Genomic DNA, 21,076 nt, shown 5'->3' with positions numbered 1-21,076 from the left:
CTGTATGTTGCCTTTCTTCCACAGCCGGAGTCTAAGGCAGTTTCCAAATGGATGGATATCTAGATAGATGATAGATAGATAGATAGATAGATAGATAGATAGATAGATAGATAGATATAGCAAGTGCCTCAGTGTGTGAAATGCCTCAGTGTATGAAACTCCCATACCAACCCCTCTTTAAATAGGGCCTGCATATACCTTACCTTTCACTGGGTTTTTAGCGATATTTAATTTTTAAAACAGCAATTCAAATTTAATTTTTTAAATGTGACAAAGTTACAGCATGGAATGCTCTCCTTCAAGGTGACAGCCAGCCAGGTGAGCTATGCCCTTTTCCAGGGTACACCATTACATCTCCTTCCCCTGTTTTTATTCTCTGCCTTCTAACAGTCAATCCACATTCTGGGCCAATGACCTGGGTTAGTCCTCACTGGTCAGTTTAGAAAATTTCTCCCCTTAGCATCCCATCCGCTAATGTTATTTGTACTTCTGCAAACTTGGAAGTTCCCCAAAGCCTGCCAGTTCCTCCCTCGTGCATGGCTGGTACTAGGCCCTGTCCACACTTTCCGCTGAACACCCGTACAAGCTTAGCCTACACACATCCAAGTCATTCCACACCAGTACACAGACTGCATTCTCATGGAATGTTACAGGTGAGTAACATGTAAGTACAAGCTTACAGTTCAACTATTTGTCCACACAGCTACACAAATTGTACACTTATTGAAAGTAATGTGTGAACACGCTCACACTTTTGATCACATAAGGACCTATGCTTACAGAGCTTGCTATTAGCATCAAAGTGTAGTATCTTCCTAATATGCACTTTAAAAAATCAAATAAATAAATAGAAATACTTAACTAACTGACCAATTGCGTCACAGATAGCTCAACACTAACATAAATCCTGTCTAAGCCCATGGCTATCACCATGTTGCAGCTGGTGGTTAGGCTGAGCTGTAAGGGTGTGGGCTGAGGTATAAAGAGATGGTGTGTTTTTTTAGTCAGGTGTAAAGGAATTAGAAGTCGGTCGGGTGTGGGGGAAATGTGATTGGCAAAGGACCCGGCAGATAGGCAGGGTTGGCAAGTGGAGTGAGCCCAGTAACAAGAAGCCGAAAGCACCAGCCTGAAGATGACGAGTGAGACCTCGTCGAAACGTCGCCCAGACACCCCGACTCTTACACGGGAAGACACCCAAAGACACCAAAACCTGCAGCCCTAGCAGGATGCATACACACATATTGTGCATCTTTGGCCGTTTTGTATTGATTTGCACATATTTTATTTGGCATTGTTTTACAACTGTATTCCCCCCACAACACACACACATGCATGCACACGCGAACGCGTGCGCACACATACACACACACTGGTCTGTATGACAATTATGCAAATTACAGAATACACCTGCCCATTGTTGCGTCTTTCAAAGGGATTTGCATACTCCTAACTCTAGGGCTCATTTCCCTGCGTAAAGTCAGAAGAGAAAAACAAAACCGTTCATTGAACATTGGGAAGTTTGGTCGAGGAAGCCAGAGCCTGAAAGGGGCAATGACATGGGACTGTTTTCAGCTGATGCAGCAAGAGACCCTTCCAGTGGTGAGTGACTGGCCTTAGGAACTGTAAATGAGGGGAGAAGAGCTTTTCAAGGCATACCTACAGCAGCCTTTAAAAGAAACAAAAACAAACGAACTGGCAACCCTGTAATTATTTGCCTGGTTTGATTTTGTTGTTGTGCTGGGTGGCTGCTTCAGCAGACAAAAAGCTGGGATGGGGAAGGTCTGTGGCTTATTTTATTATTATTATTATATTCATATCCTCTGCCTATCTGCCAAGCCTTTTGCCAACCCCAAGGTTACAAAGTGAGCTTCATGACCAAGTGGGGACTTGAACCCTGGCCTCCCAGGTCCTTGTCCGACAGACATCCTAACAACTACACCACCAGTTGCCATGAAGCTCACTTGGGTGACCTTGGGCCAGTTGCTGTCTCTCAGCCTTCCTACCTCGCAGGGTTGCTGTGAGGATAAAATTGGACAAAGAGAGAGAACACTGTACAACCACCTTGAGCCTTTTGGAGGAAAGGTGGGAGGCCGTAGCAGGGGCTGTAACTCTCCAACCGCTTGACTTTACCCCCGAAAGCATCCTCTTCCATTGTCTCTCAAGGCAGACCAGTGCCAGCAACAACCTATGTTCCAGGGCTTGGATGTTTGGTGTGATGGTTAGACCAGGGGCAGGCCACATTCATACCACACATTTAAAGCACTCTGATAACAGGTTATGGCTTTGCCCAAAGAATCCTGGGAACTGTCATTTGCTCTGGGTGCTGAGAGTTGTTGGGAGATCTCATTCCCCTCCCAGAGCTACAATTCCCCGAGTTCCCTGAGAAAAGGGATCAACTCTTATACCACTCTTGAGAGCTGTAGGTTCAAGATAGGTCTCCTAACAACTCTTGTAAACTGTAAAAGTTTACAGTTCCTGTAAACTAAAACCATTGACTGTCCACAGTGGTATCATGGTGCTTTTTATGCTGTGAATGTGGCCTTAGACAGGGATAGTCCAAATCCCTTCAAATAGAGGATTGTCCTCTGTAAAAGTTGGTCATGTGGCTCATGTAATGAAGGCCTCAGATGTCGCAGCTGGAGCGTGTGGCCCAAGTGGAGCACAGCAGCCTGTCTGAAGTCATCCACCTTAATTGGGGCCAAGTGAGAAGCTTCAGACTATCCTGTCGTGCAGGCCGGCTGGCCTACCTCCCCTTAACCTCTCTTTGACTCAAGAGACCCGTAGCGGAATGGGTGGCGACGGTGGCCTGATCTGCCTCACATAACCAGAGTCAGGTTTCCTGTCGCAACCCAGACACAGCCAATGAATGGGCTTTTTGCCTCTCTCCGTGTGTGTATGTGGTGTTTATGTTTCTGTGTGTGTGTGTGTGTCTGAACTCTTGCAACACAGAAAGGCCAGCAGCCAAACACAGCTGCACAGTGCTTTAGCGATAAGGCCTCATGAGGGTGTGAGGAGGAAGCTCAGGAGGGAGGAGGGCCCTGCTCCCATCTCTTGCTCTTTTCTCTCTCTCTCTGACACACACACATAGAGAGAGAGAGAGAGAAAGAGAGAGAGAGGCAAGGCCACATCAGCTTTGCACAAGTGGCTGCACTCTCAACTCTGCTGACGCGACTTCCAAAAAAAATGCCACATGGCTAACGCCGGCTCCTTGGGACTGGCCTGGCTCCTTCAGAGGAGGGAAGCAAGTTCCCTGCTGGTGCAGCTCCGAAGAAGGCCCAATGCTTGGTAATGCTTTCTGTCTGTCTGTGGTGGGGCTGGGTTGTATGGGTGGAGCGGAGAGTCCAGTATTTATTATTTTTTTGATGGGGTCAGTACAGGGTTGTAAAGTTGCCGGCTGCTCCAGAAGGAAGAAAACAACCTTCTGTGTAACTGTCTTTTAAGAGTATCTTAATTTGCAACAGCAGCAACAACTTGTCTTTGCAGTATTGGGAGTGGGGTGGGGATTATAATCGCCTGGTAGTGGTCTTCAGATCGAGTTGCAGAGGAGCAAAAGTCTACTGTATGAAGTTTGCAACCATGCAGAGAAATCAATGTCCCAAGCTGTGAGTAACTGGCTGGCATGCAGTTGGTTTAAGAGAATTAAGTTTTTACTGGTACAGAGCTGAAAAGGATGGCAGTGAAATGGCCTTTGCTGAATTTCTGTAACTGAAAAATGCTTTCAACTGTTAGGGGTTGTATGAGGTTGCTTTGGGTTGGCATCATCTTTTTCTTCTGTAATGGCCAGGGAAAGAGTGAGGGATGTGGGACTGGGTTTGCCAGCTGACCAGAAAAAAACGGACCTGGCCTGCGTTTCACAAGTCACTTGATCTGTCTGCTGGCAAAGCCTTTCAAAACAGCTTTGCCATCTGCTAATGTATGCCAGTTGAGGTGCAGCTAAAGGCAGATGAGCAGGGTTAGCTTAAAAGCTGGCAACTCTAAGGCTGTCATTAGTTTTGTTTTCTAGTTGGGCTCCTGCACTTTAGCCATATGAAAAGCAGGAAAGCTATAAGTGAAACTTTTTCCTGGTGTGGAAAGCGCATGTGCACAGACTTTCCCTTGCATGTACTGTGCCTGGGAGTGATATTGTGGCTTATCAGGACATCTTTCTTTGGAAGTAGTTTGCAACTTCAATGGCAAGTCATGAATCTCTGGAAATGAGTTCTCTAACTAGGAATGAGACGCACGTCGTGCAGCGCTCAAACATAAAAAGATGCACTTCCTGCTTTGGAACTTCAAGGGAAATGCACATGTCAAAACAGATTATTGAAAATTCTCTGGCAGTGCACACAGCATGACCACGTTGGCGATCAACTGGTCACCCATCTGATGAACCATTTCTCCACTTAGAGGGTTTCCGGCTAGTGTTGCCACCTTTCTGCCTATTCCTATGCTTTTAACAGCTGCCTGCAATGGGATAAATTGAGCAGCTGACGTTTTCTCCATTGCTTCAGCTCCATGCTAGGAAAAGCTTCAGTTGCTCAATTTGTGCCTACAAAGCAGGAGTAGTGCCTCCAGGCCTCTCTATGTGGCCCTCAAAACTCTTCCAAGACCATACCCCCTCTCCCTACTTAACGCTTTGCACTGACCCTGCTTCACACCTTTAGTGTTTTTGCCTGGGTGGCCAGTACCCTTAAACTCTGATAATGCCTCTTGCTTGTCCAGGATGGAAGATAGAGGTGTGTGTGTGTGAATAAGCTGACAGTACAAAGGTAAAATCCATTGCTCCAACCCACCTTTGCTCCTGGCCCTGCCTACCAACTGGTATGTGGCCCTCAGAAGGTTGTTTAGAGGGAATGTGGCCCTTCGGCTGAAAAGGTTCCCCTGCGGTTGCTGCAGTTAAAAGCCCATCAGTAAAACAAGTTGGTAGCCTTACTTCCAGAGTTTGTGTGTGTCAGATGAGGTGACTCAGCACATCCGACATCCACAAACCATATGAAGACTGCTGGTCGCTGTTTGCCCAGATATCAGTGGAGAAAATGGTGGTGAGATAATGTTCTGCAAAGCATTCCCTGACTAGTGTGGTTGCAATTTGATTGCAAAGACCAGATGTTTCCACATCCTGAAAAATGCTTGTGATCCTTACATGTGGAAATTTTGAAGCATTCTGCCCTACTAGTCCCAGGAAACATTAACCAGGAGCCTGCAAATACTTTTGCTCCCTTCCTGTTGCCAGCCCTGCTGGAGATTTACAGCAGCAAACAGGGTGGGGGGGTGAGCACCTTCCATCAGTACGGGCGTGAAGTGTTTCTGCTCAAGAATGAGGCCCAACAAGTTTTGCCTGCTCTTCCTGGGCCCTTGGAATGCCAGTGTTCATAAGCAGCTACTTGAGAGCTGCTAAACCCATTTCCTGAGCTATTTGTTCCATCCCCTCCAATCCCCATGCTGAGGGCTTAGGGTGGCGCTGTGGTCTAAACCACAGAGCTTAGGGCTTGCTGATCAGAAGGTTGGTGGTTTGAATCCCCGCAACGGGGTGAGCACCCGTTGCTCAGTCCCTGCTGCTGCTCACCTAGCAGTTCGAAAGAACATCAGAGTGCAAGTAGATAAATAGGTACCACTCTGGCGGGAAGGTAAACGGCGTTTCCGTGTGCTGCTCTGGTTCATCAGAAGCGGCTTAGTCATGCTGGCCACATGACCCAGAAGCTGTACTCTGGCTCCCTCGGCCAGTAAAGTGAGATGAGTGCCGCAAGCCCAGAGTCGGCCACAACTGGACCTAATGGTCAGAGGTCCTTTTATCCTTTACTTTTAAACCCATTTCCTAGCTATTTGTTTCATCCCTTCCAATCCCCACGCTGAGGGTTTAGGGTGATCCTGTTGGATCAGACCAATAGCCCATCTAGTCCAGAATTCTGTTCTCACAGTGGCCAATGTGAGAATGGTGGATACCAATAAAGTTAAAACCATAAAGCTTCAGTTACAGGGATTAAGCCCCCTCCTCATCTCACGCCATTCAGACCATTGGTCTATCTAGCGCAGTACTGTCCATGCTGACTGGCAGCAGCTCACCATGTTTTCAGACACAGGGTCCTTCACGGCTCTGCCTGGGACCTTGCATAGGCGCCGACTCCATGGGGCCTGAGGGGGCCCGAGCCCCCTCAAAAATTCGTTTGGGGGGCTCGGGCCCCCCCAATAATCTCAGGCGCCCCTCCAGCAGAGCGCCGCCGCCGGTGGCAGCGGCAAAGGCCACCACCTCCCCGAGACGCACCATCCCCGCCCGCGTCTGCTCTTGCTCTAACCGCCGCCGCCGCCTCAGAGTCCCCGCCGCTGTCTCGGGCGGAGTGGGGTGGGGGCAAGGGGCTGGGCACGCAAGGCAGAGGGAGCGAGCAGAGCAGCGCTGGTCTTTGTGGCGCCTTCAGCCCTCGGGACCTGCAGCCGCCCTTCTTTGACCTCCCGTAGCTGTTCAGGATCCTCACTTACTTTCAGTCTTGCTAAAGAAGGGCGAGGTTCCTGAGCTCGGGAGGTTCCCTGCAGCTATTGCTCATCTCATATCCTTCCCTTTAGGTGGTGGTGGGAAATCAAGATCTTGCAATTTTGCATTTAAGAGACCCAGTGAAGTACTGGCACTGTGGTAGGGGCATCTGCTTATTTTGTTTACGCACCGGTTTATTTTGAGAACGTTATACCCCCCGCCTCCTCCCCCCTGCTCCCTCGCCAGCCAGCCAGCCAGCCAGCCAGCCGCACGCCCTAGCCAGAGAGCCCCGGCCGTCCCCGTCGTGCAATCAGCTGTGCTCACAACTCGGCCCAGGGACCCCCCCAGCAGCGGATCTCCGGCCCAGCTGAAGAATCCGGCAACAAGCCCCCTCCTCCCCAATCGCTCCGGCTCCGCCGAAATACTTTAAAATTAATTTTCATCTAAAATTTAGAAAACTTCCCGGGGCAGGACCCCGGTATGGGCCCCCCCCATATTTTTTATAAGTCGGCGCCCCTGGGACCTTCTGTGTGCAAAGCAGGTGCTCTACCACTGAGCTATGGTCTTTCCCTTTAAACTTAGGAAGCTGCCTTTTATGAGGGAGTCAAACTATTGGTCCATCTAGCTCAGTGCTGCATGCCCTGACTGGAAGTGACTTTCAAGGGTTCTGGCACATGGAGTATACCTCTGAGCTAAGTCCCTTGAAGGGCATAAAGAGGAGACCTGTTGGATCAGACCAATAGCCCATCTAGTCCAGAATTCTGTTCTCACAGTGGCCAACTAGATGCCCCATGGGAAGCCTGCAAACAGGTCCCGAGTGCAAGAGCCCTCTCTTCTCCTACAGTTTTCAGCCACTGGCGTTCAGAAATACACTGCCTTCGACAATAGAGGCAGAACATAGCCACCATGGCTAGCAGCCATAGATAGCCTTCTCCTCCATGAATCCTCTTTTAAAGTAATCCAAGCTGAAGGTCTTCACCAGGGGCAGAGGCAGGGTGTGTGTGGTGGGGGCTGCCTGCCCAGGTGTCACCATTGAGGGGGGTGACAAAATGCTGGGTGGCACTCACTGTGGGGCCCCAAACGGCCCACCCGCTGCCTCCCCCCCCTGCAGCTGTAGGGTGGCTGAGTGGGAGGAGGCAGGCAGACTTTTTGGAGGCTCCGTGGAGCGTCCTGCCCCAGCTTGTCCTGCCCTGCCGGTGGCTGCCCCCCCCACTGCCCCAGGTGCCCAATCGGCTTGCTCTGCCACTGGTCATCACTGCCTCCTATGGCAGTTCCATAGTTTAACTGTACTGTGTAAAGAAGTTCCTCCTTTCACATGTCTTAAATCCTCCAGCGTTCAACCTCATCGGGTGTCCATGACTTCTAGGGTTATGAGAAAGGGAGGAGCACTTCTGTCTATCCACTTTCTCTGTGCCATGCATAATTTTAAACATTTCTATAATAATGTCGCCTCTGAGTGTCCTCCCCCCCCCCCGTTAAACGAAGAAAGCCCCAATTGCTGAAACCTTTCCTCACTGGGATTGTCTGTCCCAGAGAGCTTGGGTAAGTTTCAGAGTGATGCTTTCAAAACCCTTGAATAGCTGAGCTCTACTTATCAAAAGGAGGTGAGCTTGGGATGCTGAGAAAAAAATTGCTGTGCATTTGTTGCTAAACCATATGACATGGTGGGCCAGCCTGATGCTTCTGGGAAGCTGACCTCTTGGGAAGCCTGAAAAGGTCTAGATCTAGCCAGTAATCCACCATATGCTACCTTGAACATAAAAGATCCACTGTTAGCCCTTATTGCTAGCAGTGAATTGCATAGTGGCTGCTGTTCAAGGCGACACAGGTAAAACAGGGGCTTATCCACGGTTACCTTTTTGCCTGCTCTTTCCAGGCACAGATCTGTGCTTTAAAGCTCTGTATCTGAGTGCGCTCTCTCTCGCGCGCCGCAGAGGTTTGCCCGCAAAGCTGAAGCGCAACAAATGACGATTCAGGTTTTCCACAGGGTCAGTGGGTTTTCATGGGGAAAGCTCCAGAGCAGAGATAGAGCCCTCAGAAATGGAGCTTTAAAGTGTGGACTGTTCCTAGAAAAATATAGAGGAAAAATAATTTTAAAACTATTAAACATTAATAAAATTAAAAGTGTCTATCATCTACCTACCTACCTACCTGATCTATTAAAAACATACAAGCAACCACAACAAAAACAGCACAGCACCAGTCCTTTCATTAAAAGCACTCTGTTCCCAAAAGCCTGTTGGAAAAAGAAGGTCTTCTTCACCTGTGGGCAGAAGGACAATAAGGAGGGAGCCAGTCTAACTTCTCTTAGGTCAGGAGGGAATGCCAACGTCTGGGAACAAGAACAAGAGTTCCTCCAGTTAAGTATAGGTTGCAAGGAGGAATAACTCCCTTTTGCTTTCTCTGGAACATGCCACCAGTCATGGGATGACCTAGGCTCAGTGGAGGCGGTTCCATTAGAGTGCATGAGATGTTCCACCTACCTGCCTGCCATCTTATTGGCATCCACTGCAGGATGTGGTGGTAATGGCTGTCAGCTTCCTTCCCCTGAGTGTCAGTGTTTTCACTGAATGGGGAGAAGTCCCATTCAGTTCATAGCTATTGGCGACCTTAACCTAATTCACACTCTCATGGAACAATATGCAAAATGAAACGCAGCCCTCCTTCGAAATTTGAACGTCTCTGAATTTTGCAGTGCAATTTTATGGCCAAGGAATGTGTATAAAAATGCATATACTAGGGTAAAGTATGCATATATTAGTGAAAATAACATACGAAAGGCATTGTATTATGGGAAGTTGATTTCCAAAAATGTGTTCTCTTTTCTTTTCTTTTCAAGGGTTGCAAACTGATGTAGAAAATGAGAGGCACACCAACACCATACATTTAAAGCACTCTTATTCCACTTTAAGACACATGGCTTCCCACAAAGTGTCCTAGGAATTGCAGTTTGTTGAAGGTCTCCTAACAACTTTCAGCACCCTTAACAGACTACAATTCTGATGATGGGGTGAATGGGGGTTGTACAGGGTCATGGGGGATTGGAGAACCTTTCCTTTTTTGGGAGCAGGGTTCCTATGTCAACATCCTACACACCCAAGGTCCCGCAGACTGATTTGCATTGACTTATGCCTTGATGCCTGCAAAGTTCTGGTGTTAATTGGCTCTAGGCAGCTAATGAATGAGCCCACTATTTACAGTACTAAATATTTTTTGCTCAGGCAGTTTTGTGCCAGAACGTCCACTGCAAGGGGCGTTGCCAAGGATGTTCTGGGATACCTGGGGTCTCTGCTTTCTTCTTCTTCCTCCCACCCACCCGCCCTGCTCCATTCTTCAGAGAAGTGCTTGAAATGGCTTTCATTTGAAGGCAAATTGCTGTTACTTTGGTAAGGGACCAGGCATTTTGAAACTGGGGGCTTTTCATTTCTGTGCATTTATGTCTCTACACTGTAATTATTTTTTTTTAAAAAAAAACAATAATACATCCTGTGGGCTGCATTATTGAAACTTTTGAAAGCTGTTTCACTTTGCTTTGAAAAAAACAAAAAGAAACCCATTTCCTAAGTGTGTGCCTGATTTGCTCTCTGTGAGCTGTAATTTACTCTGTGAAAAAAAAACAACCATTTGCTCTCTCTATCATCGTCTTCTTCTTGTTGGATCTCAAAAGGACATAGGCCACATCCACACTATGCATTTAAAGCAGCATCGTACCACATTAAGCAGTGATGGCTTCCCACAAAGAATTATGGGAGCTGTGGGTTTGTTTTTTTTTAAAAAAAGTTGCTAAGAGTTGTTAGAAGACCCTAATTCCCCTCAGAGACTTACGATTCCCAGAGTTCCCTGTGAAAAGGGATTGACAGTAGAACCACTCTGTGAACTGTAGTTCCGTGAGGGGACTAGGGGGTCTTCTAACAGCAGTCTTAACATACTACATTTCCCAGAATTCTTCAGGGAAGCCATAGCTGTTTAAAGTAGTATCATAGTTTATTAAATGTATGGTAAGAATGTGACCTGGATGCGGGTGGCGCTGTGGTCTAAACCACAGAGCCTAGGACTTGCTGACCAGAAGGTTGGCGGTTTGAATCCCCGCAACAGGGTGAGCTCCCGTTGCTCAGTCCCAGCTCCTGCCAACCTAGCAGTTCGAAAGCACATCAAAGTGCAAGTGGATAAATAGGTACCACTCCGGCGGGAAGGTAAACGGCATTTCCGTGTGCTGCTCTGGCCTGCCAGAAGTGACTTAAGTCATGCTGACTACTTGACCTGGAAGCTGTACGCTGGCTCCCTCGGCCAATAAAGCGAGATGAGCACCGCAACCCCAGAGTCGGCCACAACTGGACCTAATGGTGAGGTGTCCCTTTACCTTTTAAGAATGTGACCACGCTGTCATCCTCAGCAGAACAATGAGACCTGAAAGGTCATTTTTATTGTACAATCTTAGGAGGAGTGGGGGCATGATGTGACTATCATGAAGGGACCCTTTGCTTCTGAATTTGCCACCAGGCAACTGCTGTTAATGTAGTATAAGAGTGCTTTAAATGCATGGTGTGGATTCTACCTGAGAGAAATCAGAACTGACAGGTTCACTCACACCTGAGCTCATGTAAAATTCCGCCGGATGGGGACACAACTAGATTTAGATGGCTGTGCCTGTCATTGGCTCTGGTGCCACCTATTTCTGGGCTCCCTGACTTCTGCCAATGGGCAGCAGCCTCCACAGCCGGGGCTTTCTAGTAATCTGAGAGAGAACTGGTTTATTTCCTCTGTTTGCCACTGGCTGGAACTCCTCTTCCTGGCTGCCATGACGGACCAAACGTGCAGAAAGTGCATCGCTGATTCTGTAGCATCTGACTCATGGTTTGGGTTTATGTGGTAAGAACAGAGCCCTTGCATGGATTCACTGGCTTCCTCAAAATATAACTACCAAGAACACTAGAAGCCCCTTTTGTTCCTTCCTGTGCAGTGTGTAACAGGAAGAAAATGATTAAAGGGGGTTAAACTTTAAGAACAGAGGAAGAACTCTGTAGCATTGAACCGAAAGGTCCATTGAGTAAAAGTATCCTGTTTCCACAAGCCTGGCATGGTAAGAGAAATGGTCCCTGGTTGTTATTATCCAGGTCCCCTCCCAGTATCCTCTGTATTGTATATTTATAATGATTTGTGCTCATGTTGTTATCAGCCACCCGCTTTTGATCCTATTTGAGCCTGCAAAAATTTTGGGGCAGATATCCTGCTTCGTTTCCTGCATGTTCCATAGCGTTCTGCTGAAATTCTGTAACTTTTCATACCACAATTGTTCTGGTTTAATTTTATGAGTGTCCTCCTTCTGTTCCCCCTGTAGAACAAGCGTGCCCACCCGCCCGGCAGCAATAATGTGGTACCATTTAGGGGGCATATCACAGAACAAGAAATAAAATAGAATGATGACCCGTCCAGTATAAACCCTCTACCAATGCACTGTTGTTGTTTCACATTGCAGTACATTGTTAAACTCTGGAACTCTCTCCCAAAGGAGTCACTGGTAGCCACTAACTTGGAAGGCTTTAAAAGAGGATAAGGCAAAATCATGGAGCATAGGACCATCAGTTGCTGTTAGTCATGATGGCTATGTTCTGTCTCCGTAATCATAAGTAGTAATGCTTCTAAATACCAGGTGTTTGAAGCTGAAGGAGGTGAAATAAATATTTAATTGCTTCCCCAAGGGCCCCCCGCCTCAGAAGGAGGACCAGGGTCTTGGAAGGAGTGCAAATGAAGGCTCTGTACCGGTCGGGAAAAGACAGAGACCACACCAGGATTTGGAAAAAGGAAAAGCCGATCTTTATTGGAAGAACAGAAAAAACAACACAAAAAACTGTTGCAAAAGGGTCCCTGCTCACGCAATGACACGGAGTCAGAGACTCTGAACAAAAGGACTGCCTTGATTCTTATACCTTTTGATTTTCATTCAGATCAATAGCAGGGAGGTGTTGAAAGACTTTCTGGAGGTGTCAATTTGCTGAAGGGCTCAGATGATATGTGTCGATCTTCGATCTTTGTGTTATTTAATTTTGGATCTGCTTAAAATGGCTTTTCCTTTATCTACAAGAAAACCTCCGCAACTGCTGATAATCAGCATGCAGATGTGAGGCTGGATGTTTGAGAAGATGTTCAGGAAATGACTTAAATGTTAATGTGAAATCCTATTCTGCATTGCTATCAATTTGGGTGTGATAGCCTGATGTTTGCATACTTTTTGGAAAATAAGACTGCTTTATTTTGAGCTCATATCTGTGTGTATTCATGGTATGGTTTGCAGACCCAGTAGGAGGCAGTGTGGTGGATTGAGTTTTGGCAGCCTTTTGGATACAATATTGAGTCAAGTATATGCATTTTGAAATATTTAGATTGTTACATTCTTTAAAAACTACATTTTGGATACATTCAGAAAAGTACAGCATAGTACGGCATATCATTAAAGATACATCCACGAATACATTTTAAAAGGATAGCTTCATGGAGAAAGAGGCACACAGGAATGGCAACAGGCACGTTATGTTAAGATGATGCATTAAAAAGGCACACATTATATTACATTCAATGATACGTGAAAAGACACAGTAATATGGCATATTCCCAACAATGCGTTCTTTAAGGCACAGTTTATTATTGTTGTGGGACTTTGGGGTAGGATGATATCATTAGGATCATTTTTCCTTTATTCCCCTCTCTGACCCTGATTCTCTTATGACAGAGGGGAGAGTGTTGCACTTAGGTCCGGCTTGCAGGATTCCCATTGTGTCATGAACTGGCTGGATGCAAATGAGTGGTGGGAGGCATCAGTTAGGGGTACCTCCAAGGGAACCCCCAGGGGAAGAAGGCTCAGAGCCAGGGGATTGGTGGTGGGACGGTGATGTGTGGTCAGAAGGAGAAGAGAGAGCAGATTGGGAGGAGGAGGTGCTGGAAGCTGAAGAGGCAACAGGGTTTAGTGAGCAGAAAATGCCAGGGACAGAGAGCGGTCCAGGCTCAGAGGCAGAAAAGGAGGCAGGACAAGGGGTGGGGTGGGACAAGAGGCAGCGATGAGGAAGACCTCTGAAGAATCCAGGGAGTCTCCCCTTCCTGCTGCTACCAGCTCCCCCGAACCGACCCGGTCCCCCAGAACACGCAGAGAGATTGGTTGTGCTCAGAGGCAGTCTCTGATTGCTTGGGGGAAAACCCTGGAGAGGATGGAACTTAGGCAGCTATGAGAAGGCGGGGACCTTCAGTCCTTGCAGCTGCCTCATTGGGGCAACACATACCGGGAAGAATTGGTAGGATTACTGGCCTGCACTGTTTTGGTTGCTTTGAATACAGTGGTACCTCGGGTTACATACGCTTCAGGTTACAGACTCCGCTAAGCCAGAAATATTACCTCTGGTTAAGAACTTTGCTTCAGGGTGAGAACAGAAATTGTGCTCCGGCGGTGTGGCGGCAGCGGGAGGCCCCATTAGCGAAAGTGGTGCTTCAGGTTAAGAACAGTTTCAGGTTAAGAACGGACCTCCAGAACGAATTAAGTACTTAACCCAAGGTACCACTGTAAAGAGTTAATTTTACTGACACCATCTGACCTACACTTGACTCTGGTTCCTGATACACTGGGACATCTGGTTGGCCAACATGACAATGGAATTATTATTATTATTATATTAATGTTTTTATACAGCTCTGCTTATGTTCTTAGGCTTCAAGGTGTGGGGCACTACAACTCCCACCATCCTTTGCTTCTGGCCATGTTTGATGGGGCTTATGAGAGTTGTAGTTCAACAACATCTGGTGGGCCAAAAGTTCCCCACTCCTGGACTGAGTTATATTCGGAGTAAGCCCTTTGTCCATTTGCTTCAGTGCGGCCCGTAATGAGTTTGTACAAAAGATCCCAGGTTCACTTCCTGAAATTTTCAGGTAACAGGAAAAGACCGCATATCTTAAAATTCTGGAGAGCCATTGCCATTCACCATAGACAATGCTGAGCTAGGTAGAGCGATGATCTGACTTGGCAAAGACAGTTTTCTATGTTACCTATATATACCACCCACTTTGCCTTCTTTCTTATAACCAATCAGGTGGTGGTTCCACCTGTCACTGGCTCTTTCTCCACCTAATGTTCATCTCCCTGCCTCCTGCCCTACAGTGGAGGCTGGTCTGTTAGGGTGAATGGGTAAGTGCCCCACCAACCTCAGTCAGCACTCACTCGCCAGCCTTCTTTCAGCCAGTCCAGAGGGCTGTCCTGCCTGTCACCTTCCTCTTCCTTACTGTCAGCATCGCCCTTGCAGAACTCAGCAGAGAGGAAGAGGACGGGGCCTAAGATAAAATGGCTTGGCCCTGCCTGTCATTGGCTCTGCCTCCACCTATCATGGGCTCTGGGCTCCACCTACTGTTCCCCCCTCCCCTGCCTCCTGCCCTACCAGCCCCAATGTGTACCAGCCACCACTGCTCTTTCCTCTGGAGATTGCAAGTGACTGGAAATGGCAGGGAAGCAGAGCTCAGGTGAACGTTAAGAGAACTGTCCTGACGGTAAGAGCTGCTTGACGATAGAACAGCCTCCCTCAGGAGGTGGTGGTTCCCCCTTTGCTGTAGGTGTTTGAAACAGCCGCTTGGACGGCTCACCTGTCAGGGATCCTGCAGTCGCCTCCTGCATTTCAGACCTTGTACTGAGTAGCTGGTTGGATCGGATGATTTCTAAGGTCCCTTCCACCAACTCGGTGACTTGCTGATCTCTAGAAGTTAATTACTGAGATTGAAAATGCATGCCTTCTTTTTGCTGCATGCTTGATCTAGGCAGCGCCCATCCTGCTGTTTTGCATCCTGCTCTCACTGGGTCAAACATATTTTTCTAGTAGAAGTTTAACCCAAAGAACAATTGGCCTCTTGGCACTGAAATCAGTGCTGATGAGTGAATGAATGCAGCCTGGTGGTGGGATGGGCGTGTCTGCTGCCCTCCTGATAGCTTCTCCCTGGGTCTGGCAGAGCTTCTCCCTATTGTCTATAGAGGCTTGTTTTCATATTCCCATCCTGCTTCTCGAGTTCAAAAGTGCCAATGGAATTTATAACAGTCCACAATCCAAACTGCCCATTATATATATGCACACAGTTCTAAAACTAGGAATGAATGCTGTGCTATGCATAGTCAGGACATTCGTCCATCTAACCAGTTTATTCTTATTATCATTAGTACTATTTCCACCCCACCCGCTCCACAAAGTCTTCATGGACCAGCTTTGCATTCAACATGCAGGATTTATTTACTCCTCCCCCCCCAATAAAATGGCAGGGTTTTGGCCAGTCAGCCTATATAGTTGAAATTGCACAAGTTAAATGTGCATAAGATGCAATCCCTACTGCTTGTGTCCATAGTTGTCTTTATTTACTGTACTGGATCTAATAAAGAGAAAGAAGTGGGGGGAGATAAATAAATAGGGGACAAACCAAGCCTAATAACTTGGGGGATGAGTGGTATTTTGAATAGGTGGCGGGTTTCTGAGCCAGCTGATCCTGGCCTTAGCTGGATGACGTCGCCCATCCCAGGTCAGCCAACTGAGCTGAGGCCAGGATAAGTCCCGAAACAGGGGTGTTCTACAGGTGTGATGGGGTGTGTTGTAGGTGCAGGAGGAGACATAGCCCTGTTCCAAACATGTTCAGATTGGTCATGTGACCTGGTAACCCAGTGGGAGTCCCCAGGTACAAAGGTGGTGTAAGTCAAAGTGTGTTTCCCTCCTTCCCTGGAGGGTTCAGGTGTCACCAGCCCTTCTTCTTAATGGAGTTTTGAATCAGGGTTAGTTACACTGGCATTATTTACCCCAGCATAGATTAAGTTGGCTTCCTTTAGTTTGGATTGCTCTACCCATCAACAAACCAATAGTTATTGAAGTGATTCATCACTGAACTTCATGAAGTTGTTAAAATTAATGGCATTGTTATTTGCTATCTGAGGAAGTGTGCATGCACATGAAAGCTTATACCAAGAACAAACTTAGTTGGTCTCTAAGGTGCTACTGGACAATTTTTTAAATTTTAAAAATATATTTCAGCATTGTTATTTGTTAGTCATTTAAATACAGTGAGTTTGCCATCTACTGATGCCCTTTATCTTCCTGTCTGCTACATGCTAATGCTTCAGGGTCAGGCTGAATACAAAAGGTTTTGTGGTTCAGCGGATCCATGCTTTTACATTGCAATATTATTATTATTATCATTATTAAAAATAAACAAATCTTATTTTGCAGTAGGCTGTTAAAAGCAGACAGGAGTATGTGTTTTGAAAGGCAGTAGCCTCTAGATGGCACTGCTCTCCAAGAAAAGGGGATTGCTTTTGACTTTAAAAAAAACAACAACCCAGAAAACTTACATGCTGGTTTTTCTGGTCTGGTCTTGTGAAACAGATACTTATGTCGAGATTGCGTACTTTTAAAAGGGGGTTTAGAGACACACAAAGTGTGGTGCTGATAATAACCAACTCTTCTGTTGGTGACCTCTTCCGTGCATTTCCCCAGATTCCTATGGTAAACCAACAAGCAGTGCCCCTCCCCCACCTGACATTTGGAAATAGACCAGGGGTCAGCAAACTTTTTCAGCTGGGGGGCCAGTCCACTGTCCCTCAGACTGTGTCAGGGGCTGGACTATATTTTTTTTTTGTGGGGGGGAATGAACAAATTCCTATGCCCCACAAATCCCAGAGATGCATTTTAAATAAAAGGGCACATTCTACTCATGTAAAAACACACTGATTCCCAGACCATCTGCAGGCTGGATTTAGAAGGCGATTGGGATGGATCCGGCCCCCGGCCCTTACCCGGGCCTTACCCATGAAGTAGACTGTCCCTGGACCTGAAGGTTCCAATTACTGTCATGCAGGGTCAGTGCCAGACGCTTTTGGGGAAGGGGGTTTGGCACAGTGCCACCTTCACCCACCCACAGACAGGACACAGTGCTGATTAAGAGGGCCACCACATGCCTTCTTATTTGCCCACTAATGAAAATAATTTGGGGCCCAGTGAATGGTGGTGCAGCTGGATTGGGCTGGTTAGGAGCTCTTCCAAGCCCCTGGAGCCCTTGACTAGTAAAGGTAAAGGGACCCCTGACCATTAGGTCCAGTCGTGACCGACTCTGGGGTTGCTCATCTTGCTTTACTGGCCGAGGGAGCCGGCATACAGCTTCCGGGTCATGTGGCCAGCATGACTAAGCCACTTCTGGCGAACCAGAGCAGCGCACGGAAACGCCGTTTACCTTCCTGCGGGAGCGGTACCTATTTATCTACTTGCACTTTGACATGCTTTCGAACTGCTAGGTTGGCAGGAGCAGGGACCGAGCAACGTGAGCTCACCCCATCGCAGGGATTCGAACTGCTGACCTTCTTATCGGCAAGTCCTAGGCTCAGTGGTTTAACCCACAGTGTCACCAGCATCCCTTTGGAGCCCTTGACTAGTGCCAAACTAGACCGACGGCTGGCACCAGGCCTGCCAGCATAGTTAACTTATATTTATATATGTAGAATTGTTTTTATGTGTTTGTGGGAACATAATTTGTTTTTAAATATGGAATTGTTTTTACTGGATTTATTCATGGAGCTGTTGTCTTGTCTGATGACTGTATTTGTTTTATAATTGTATATTCTGATGTTACAATGTGCCCTGGGACCTTATGGTACAGGTTGAGTAAAAAATCTAATAAAATAAATGAGATTTCTGCTGATAGGAGATCTCTCTTCCACAAATGTCTCCCACTCATCTCCCTCTCCTCTCACAACAACCCTGTGGCATTTTGATACAGGAAGCAAACCAATGTACCATGCTGCCTTTCCTGCTGTGTTCTTATGCTTCTTTTTCTTCTCCTGTAGAGAAGGCGGGAAAGCGAGACCCACAGCAAGAGCTCACAATGGAGGGCCGGAAGCAGGCCTTGAAAAGCCCCCAGAAGCTCTCTCTGCTCTCATCCCCAGTGCGGGCTGCCATTCGCCTGCGGAGGACAGCTCATGCCTTTAAGAAGAACTTCCTGCCTGGGGACTCCAAAGCAAAGCTTCTCCAGAGGCAGATCTCCGTGGGGAAGGCCAGACTGGGCAGTGCCTCCACCTCCCTCTTGAGCCAAGCGAGCTTTGAGAGTTCTCAGTACTTCACTTTTGATACCTCGGTGCAGGAGCCCTCAACCAGATCTAGCAAGCGAAGGAAGAGGTCCAAGAACCCCAGGGTACTGTACCCAGGAAACTCCAGGAAATACCTCCCTGCTGAGCACAAGAGCAAAGCCAAGAGGTGCCTCCTGTTGCTTGTAGGAATTGTCTGCTTCCAGATCCTGAACGCCATTGAGAATCTGGACGATAACCTCCTGAAATATGATCTGGATGGTCTGGAGAAGACAATGCACCGAGAGGTTTTTGGGCAGGCCATAGCAGTCGAGAGCATTGTGGCGTTGCTCAAGGACTACCTGGCAACCCACATACACAACAAACCACTGGTCATCTCCTTCAATGGCCCAAGCGGGGTTGGGAAGAGCCACGTCGGTTGGCTGCTAGCCAAACATTTCAGGTCAGTCATGGGGCACAGCTCTGTGCTCCATTACTTCGCCATGCACCACTGCCCAGTCAGCGCTTCCACATCAGCCTGCCAGCAAGATTTATCTAAGACGATCAGCGAGATGGTCACCCAAGCCGAAATTGAAGAGAAGATCCCCGTGTTTATCCTGGACGAGGTGGAGTTCATGTCTACGGCCTTGCTGGAAACACTGGGCGGGTTCTTCCAGATGAACCAAACCAACGAGTTCCTCAATGCCGTGTACATCCTGATAAGCAACCTGGGGGGCAACGAGGTCGCCAATGTTCTCCTTCAGAATGCTTCTGGCGACCTACTGCAGCCCCAGAAGAAGGTGGAGTTGCTGCAGGCTGCTCTCCGTCCTGTCCTTGACCAAGTCCACCCTCTTTGGATGTTGGCGGAGATCGTTCCCTTCGTCTTGCTGGAGAAGAGCCACATCCTGAGCTGCTTCTATGAGGAGATGATGAGCGAAGGCCTTTATCCCGATCCGAGCCACGTGGAGAGCTTAGCCAGCCAGATCAACTATTACACTCAAGGGGGCCAACAGTATGCCATCACCGGTTGTAAGCAAGTTATAGCCAAGGTGAATCTACTGTAAAGGACAAGTGGGAACTTCTGACAAAAGTGCTGCCTTCCCCCTCTTTTCATTATGGAAGGGTGAACTGCAGGGGTCGAGAACTTTCAGCCCAGGGGCCAAATGCGGCCTTCCAGGCTTCATTATCCCTCACGTGTACTGGGTTGACCAATGTCTAGACTTATTTGCAAATGTATAGGGATGAGAGCAACATGGCTTTTGGTCGCCAGAATGTACAGCTAGGAATATAGGAAGCGAAGGACTTACACTTGAGATTGCTTTTTTCCTTTTCCCTCCCCTTTCTTTTTTACCTCACGTGTCATGTCTTTTTAGATTGTGAGCCTGACGGCAAAGAACTGCCTTAGTACTGATTATTGTGAGCTGCTCTTTTTCTTTCTTTCTTTGGGGTGTGAATGCCGTGAATAAATAAATATGCCTTTGGGGAGAGGGATGATTTTTCAACCACTCTGAAAACTGTAGCTCTGGAAGGGGAATAGGGGGTTGTCTAGCAACTCTCAGCAGTCTTATCAAATGACACTCTCAGGATTCTTTGGAGGAAGCCATGACTGTTTAAAGTGATATAATACTGCTTGAAGTGTATAGTGTGGATGGAGCCCTAGGCATTACTGGAGTTGAAGGAAAGGCATAACTATCAGGGTGTTAATGTGAAGCAAGGCCAGTGAGAGGTGTGGCCAGGGGAGAGTTCTGAGGGCCAGATAGAGAGGACTTGAGGGCCACATTTGGTCCTCAGGTCCTGAGGTTCACCATCTCAGCTATAAATGCTTTTGAATTATGCTTTTTCCTTTGAAGGGGCACCAGTAAGTTTCCAATCTTGAACTGGTGGCTCCCAAGGGTTGAAATAGAAGAAAGCCTCTTTGAGTGATGGGTAAAAGAGAAAATCTTACTCAATTACAAGGAGAAACAAAGATTAGAATATAACTGCATTTACTTCTGATGGTTTTAAATAAAAGTTGCCTCTAGATGGAGGCTTAATATTGTAAACAGGTCATTCAGATATTGCAAATGAGTTGTTGGCAAAAAAAAATTATTTTATTTTTTTTAAAAAGACTTACTGGATTTGCAGCCTCTAAATCTGGATTAAATGGGATGGCAGGATACAAGCTGGCATTTTGATGCGGATGTTGTCATGTGGATGCTACATAAAGCCTGAATGGATGAGCAGCACCGAACCTGCCTGGAAGCCCCCAAGTTCTTTGCTGTTCCGTAACACTGTCACTTTAAAAAGCAGCAACGTTCTCTCGAAAACACAGTCAAAAATTAAATTAAAAAGTTGGAAAAAATGTCAATCTAATCATATTATCAGCACTGTATTGATTTTGGTTTATTAGTATTCTTTGATAAAGAAGCAGCAAAAATGGGCTATAGTCAATGCTATTCAGAGCAGACACATTGAAATGCATGAATGTGACTCATTAACACTTCCGCTTATTCCAGCACTTTCCCTGGGAAAACCCACTCTTTGCCACTGAACCAGAGTAAATGTCAATTGGAAAACTGCTTGGACCCATGCTT

The 21,076-nt window shown here is 47.2% G+C and overlaps 1 protein-coding gene across 7 annotated transcripts; it reads left to right on the top strand.

Moving 5' to 3' along the window:
- Nucleotides 1–1,465: 1,465 nt before the first annotated feature.
- TOR4A (torsin family 4 member A) lies at nt 1,466–20,850 on the top strand. Of its 7 annotated transcripts, none has more exons than XM_082207731.1 (2): nt 1,466–1,599; nt 18,288–20,850. In XM_082207731.1, exons 1-2 carry the CDS (start codon nt 1,557–1,559, stop codon nt 19,565–19,567), a joined length of 1,323 nt encoding a protein of 440 aa, XP_082063857.1. In that variant the 5' UTR covers nt 1,466–1,556; the 3' UTR covers nt 19,568–20,850. The 7 variants fall into 7 exon arrangements, with proteins under 7 accessions (XP_082063857.1, XP_082063861.1, XP_082063858.1 ...); XM_082207735.1 differs by lacking the exon at nt 1,466–1,599 and adding an exon at nt 2,950–3,285 and having other exon boundaries at nt 18,293–20,850; XM_082207732.1 differs by lacking the exon at nt 1,466–1,599 and adding an exon at nt 2,950–3,285.
- Nucleotides 20,851–21,076: the final 226 nt, after the last annotated feature.

This window comes from Podarcis vaucheri (assembly GCF_965113315.1).
Source record: "Podarcis vaucheri genome assembly, chromosome: Z".
NCBI lineage: Eukaryota > Metazoa > Chordata > Lepidosauria > Squamata > Lacertidae > Podarcis > Podarcis vaucheri.
The sequence above is the reverse complement of the archived record's forward strand: the minus strand, read 5'-3'. Positions and strand labels throughout refer to the sequence as shown.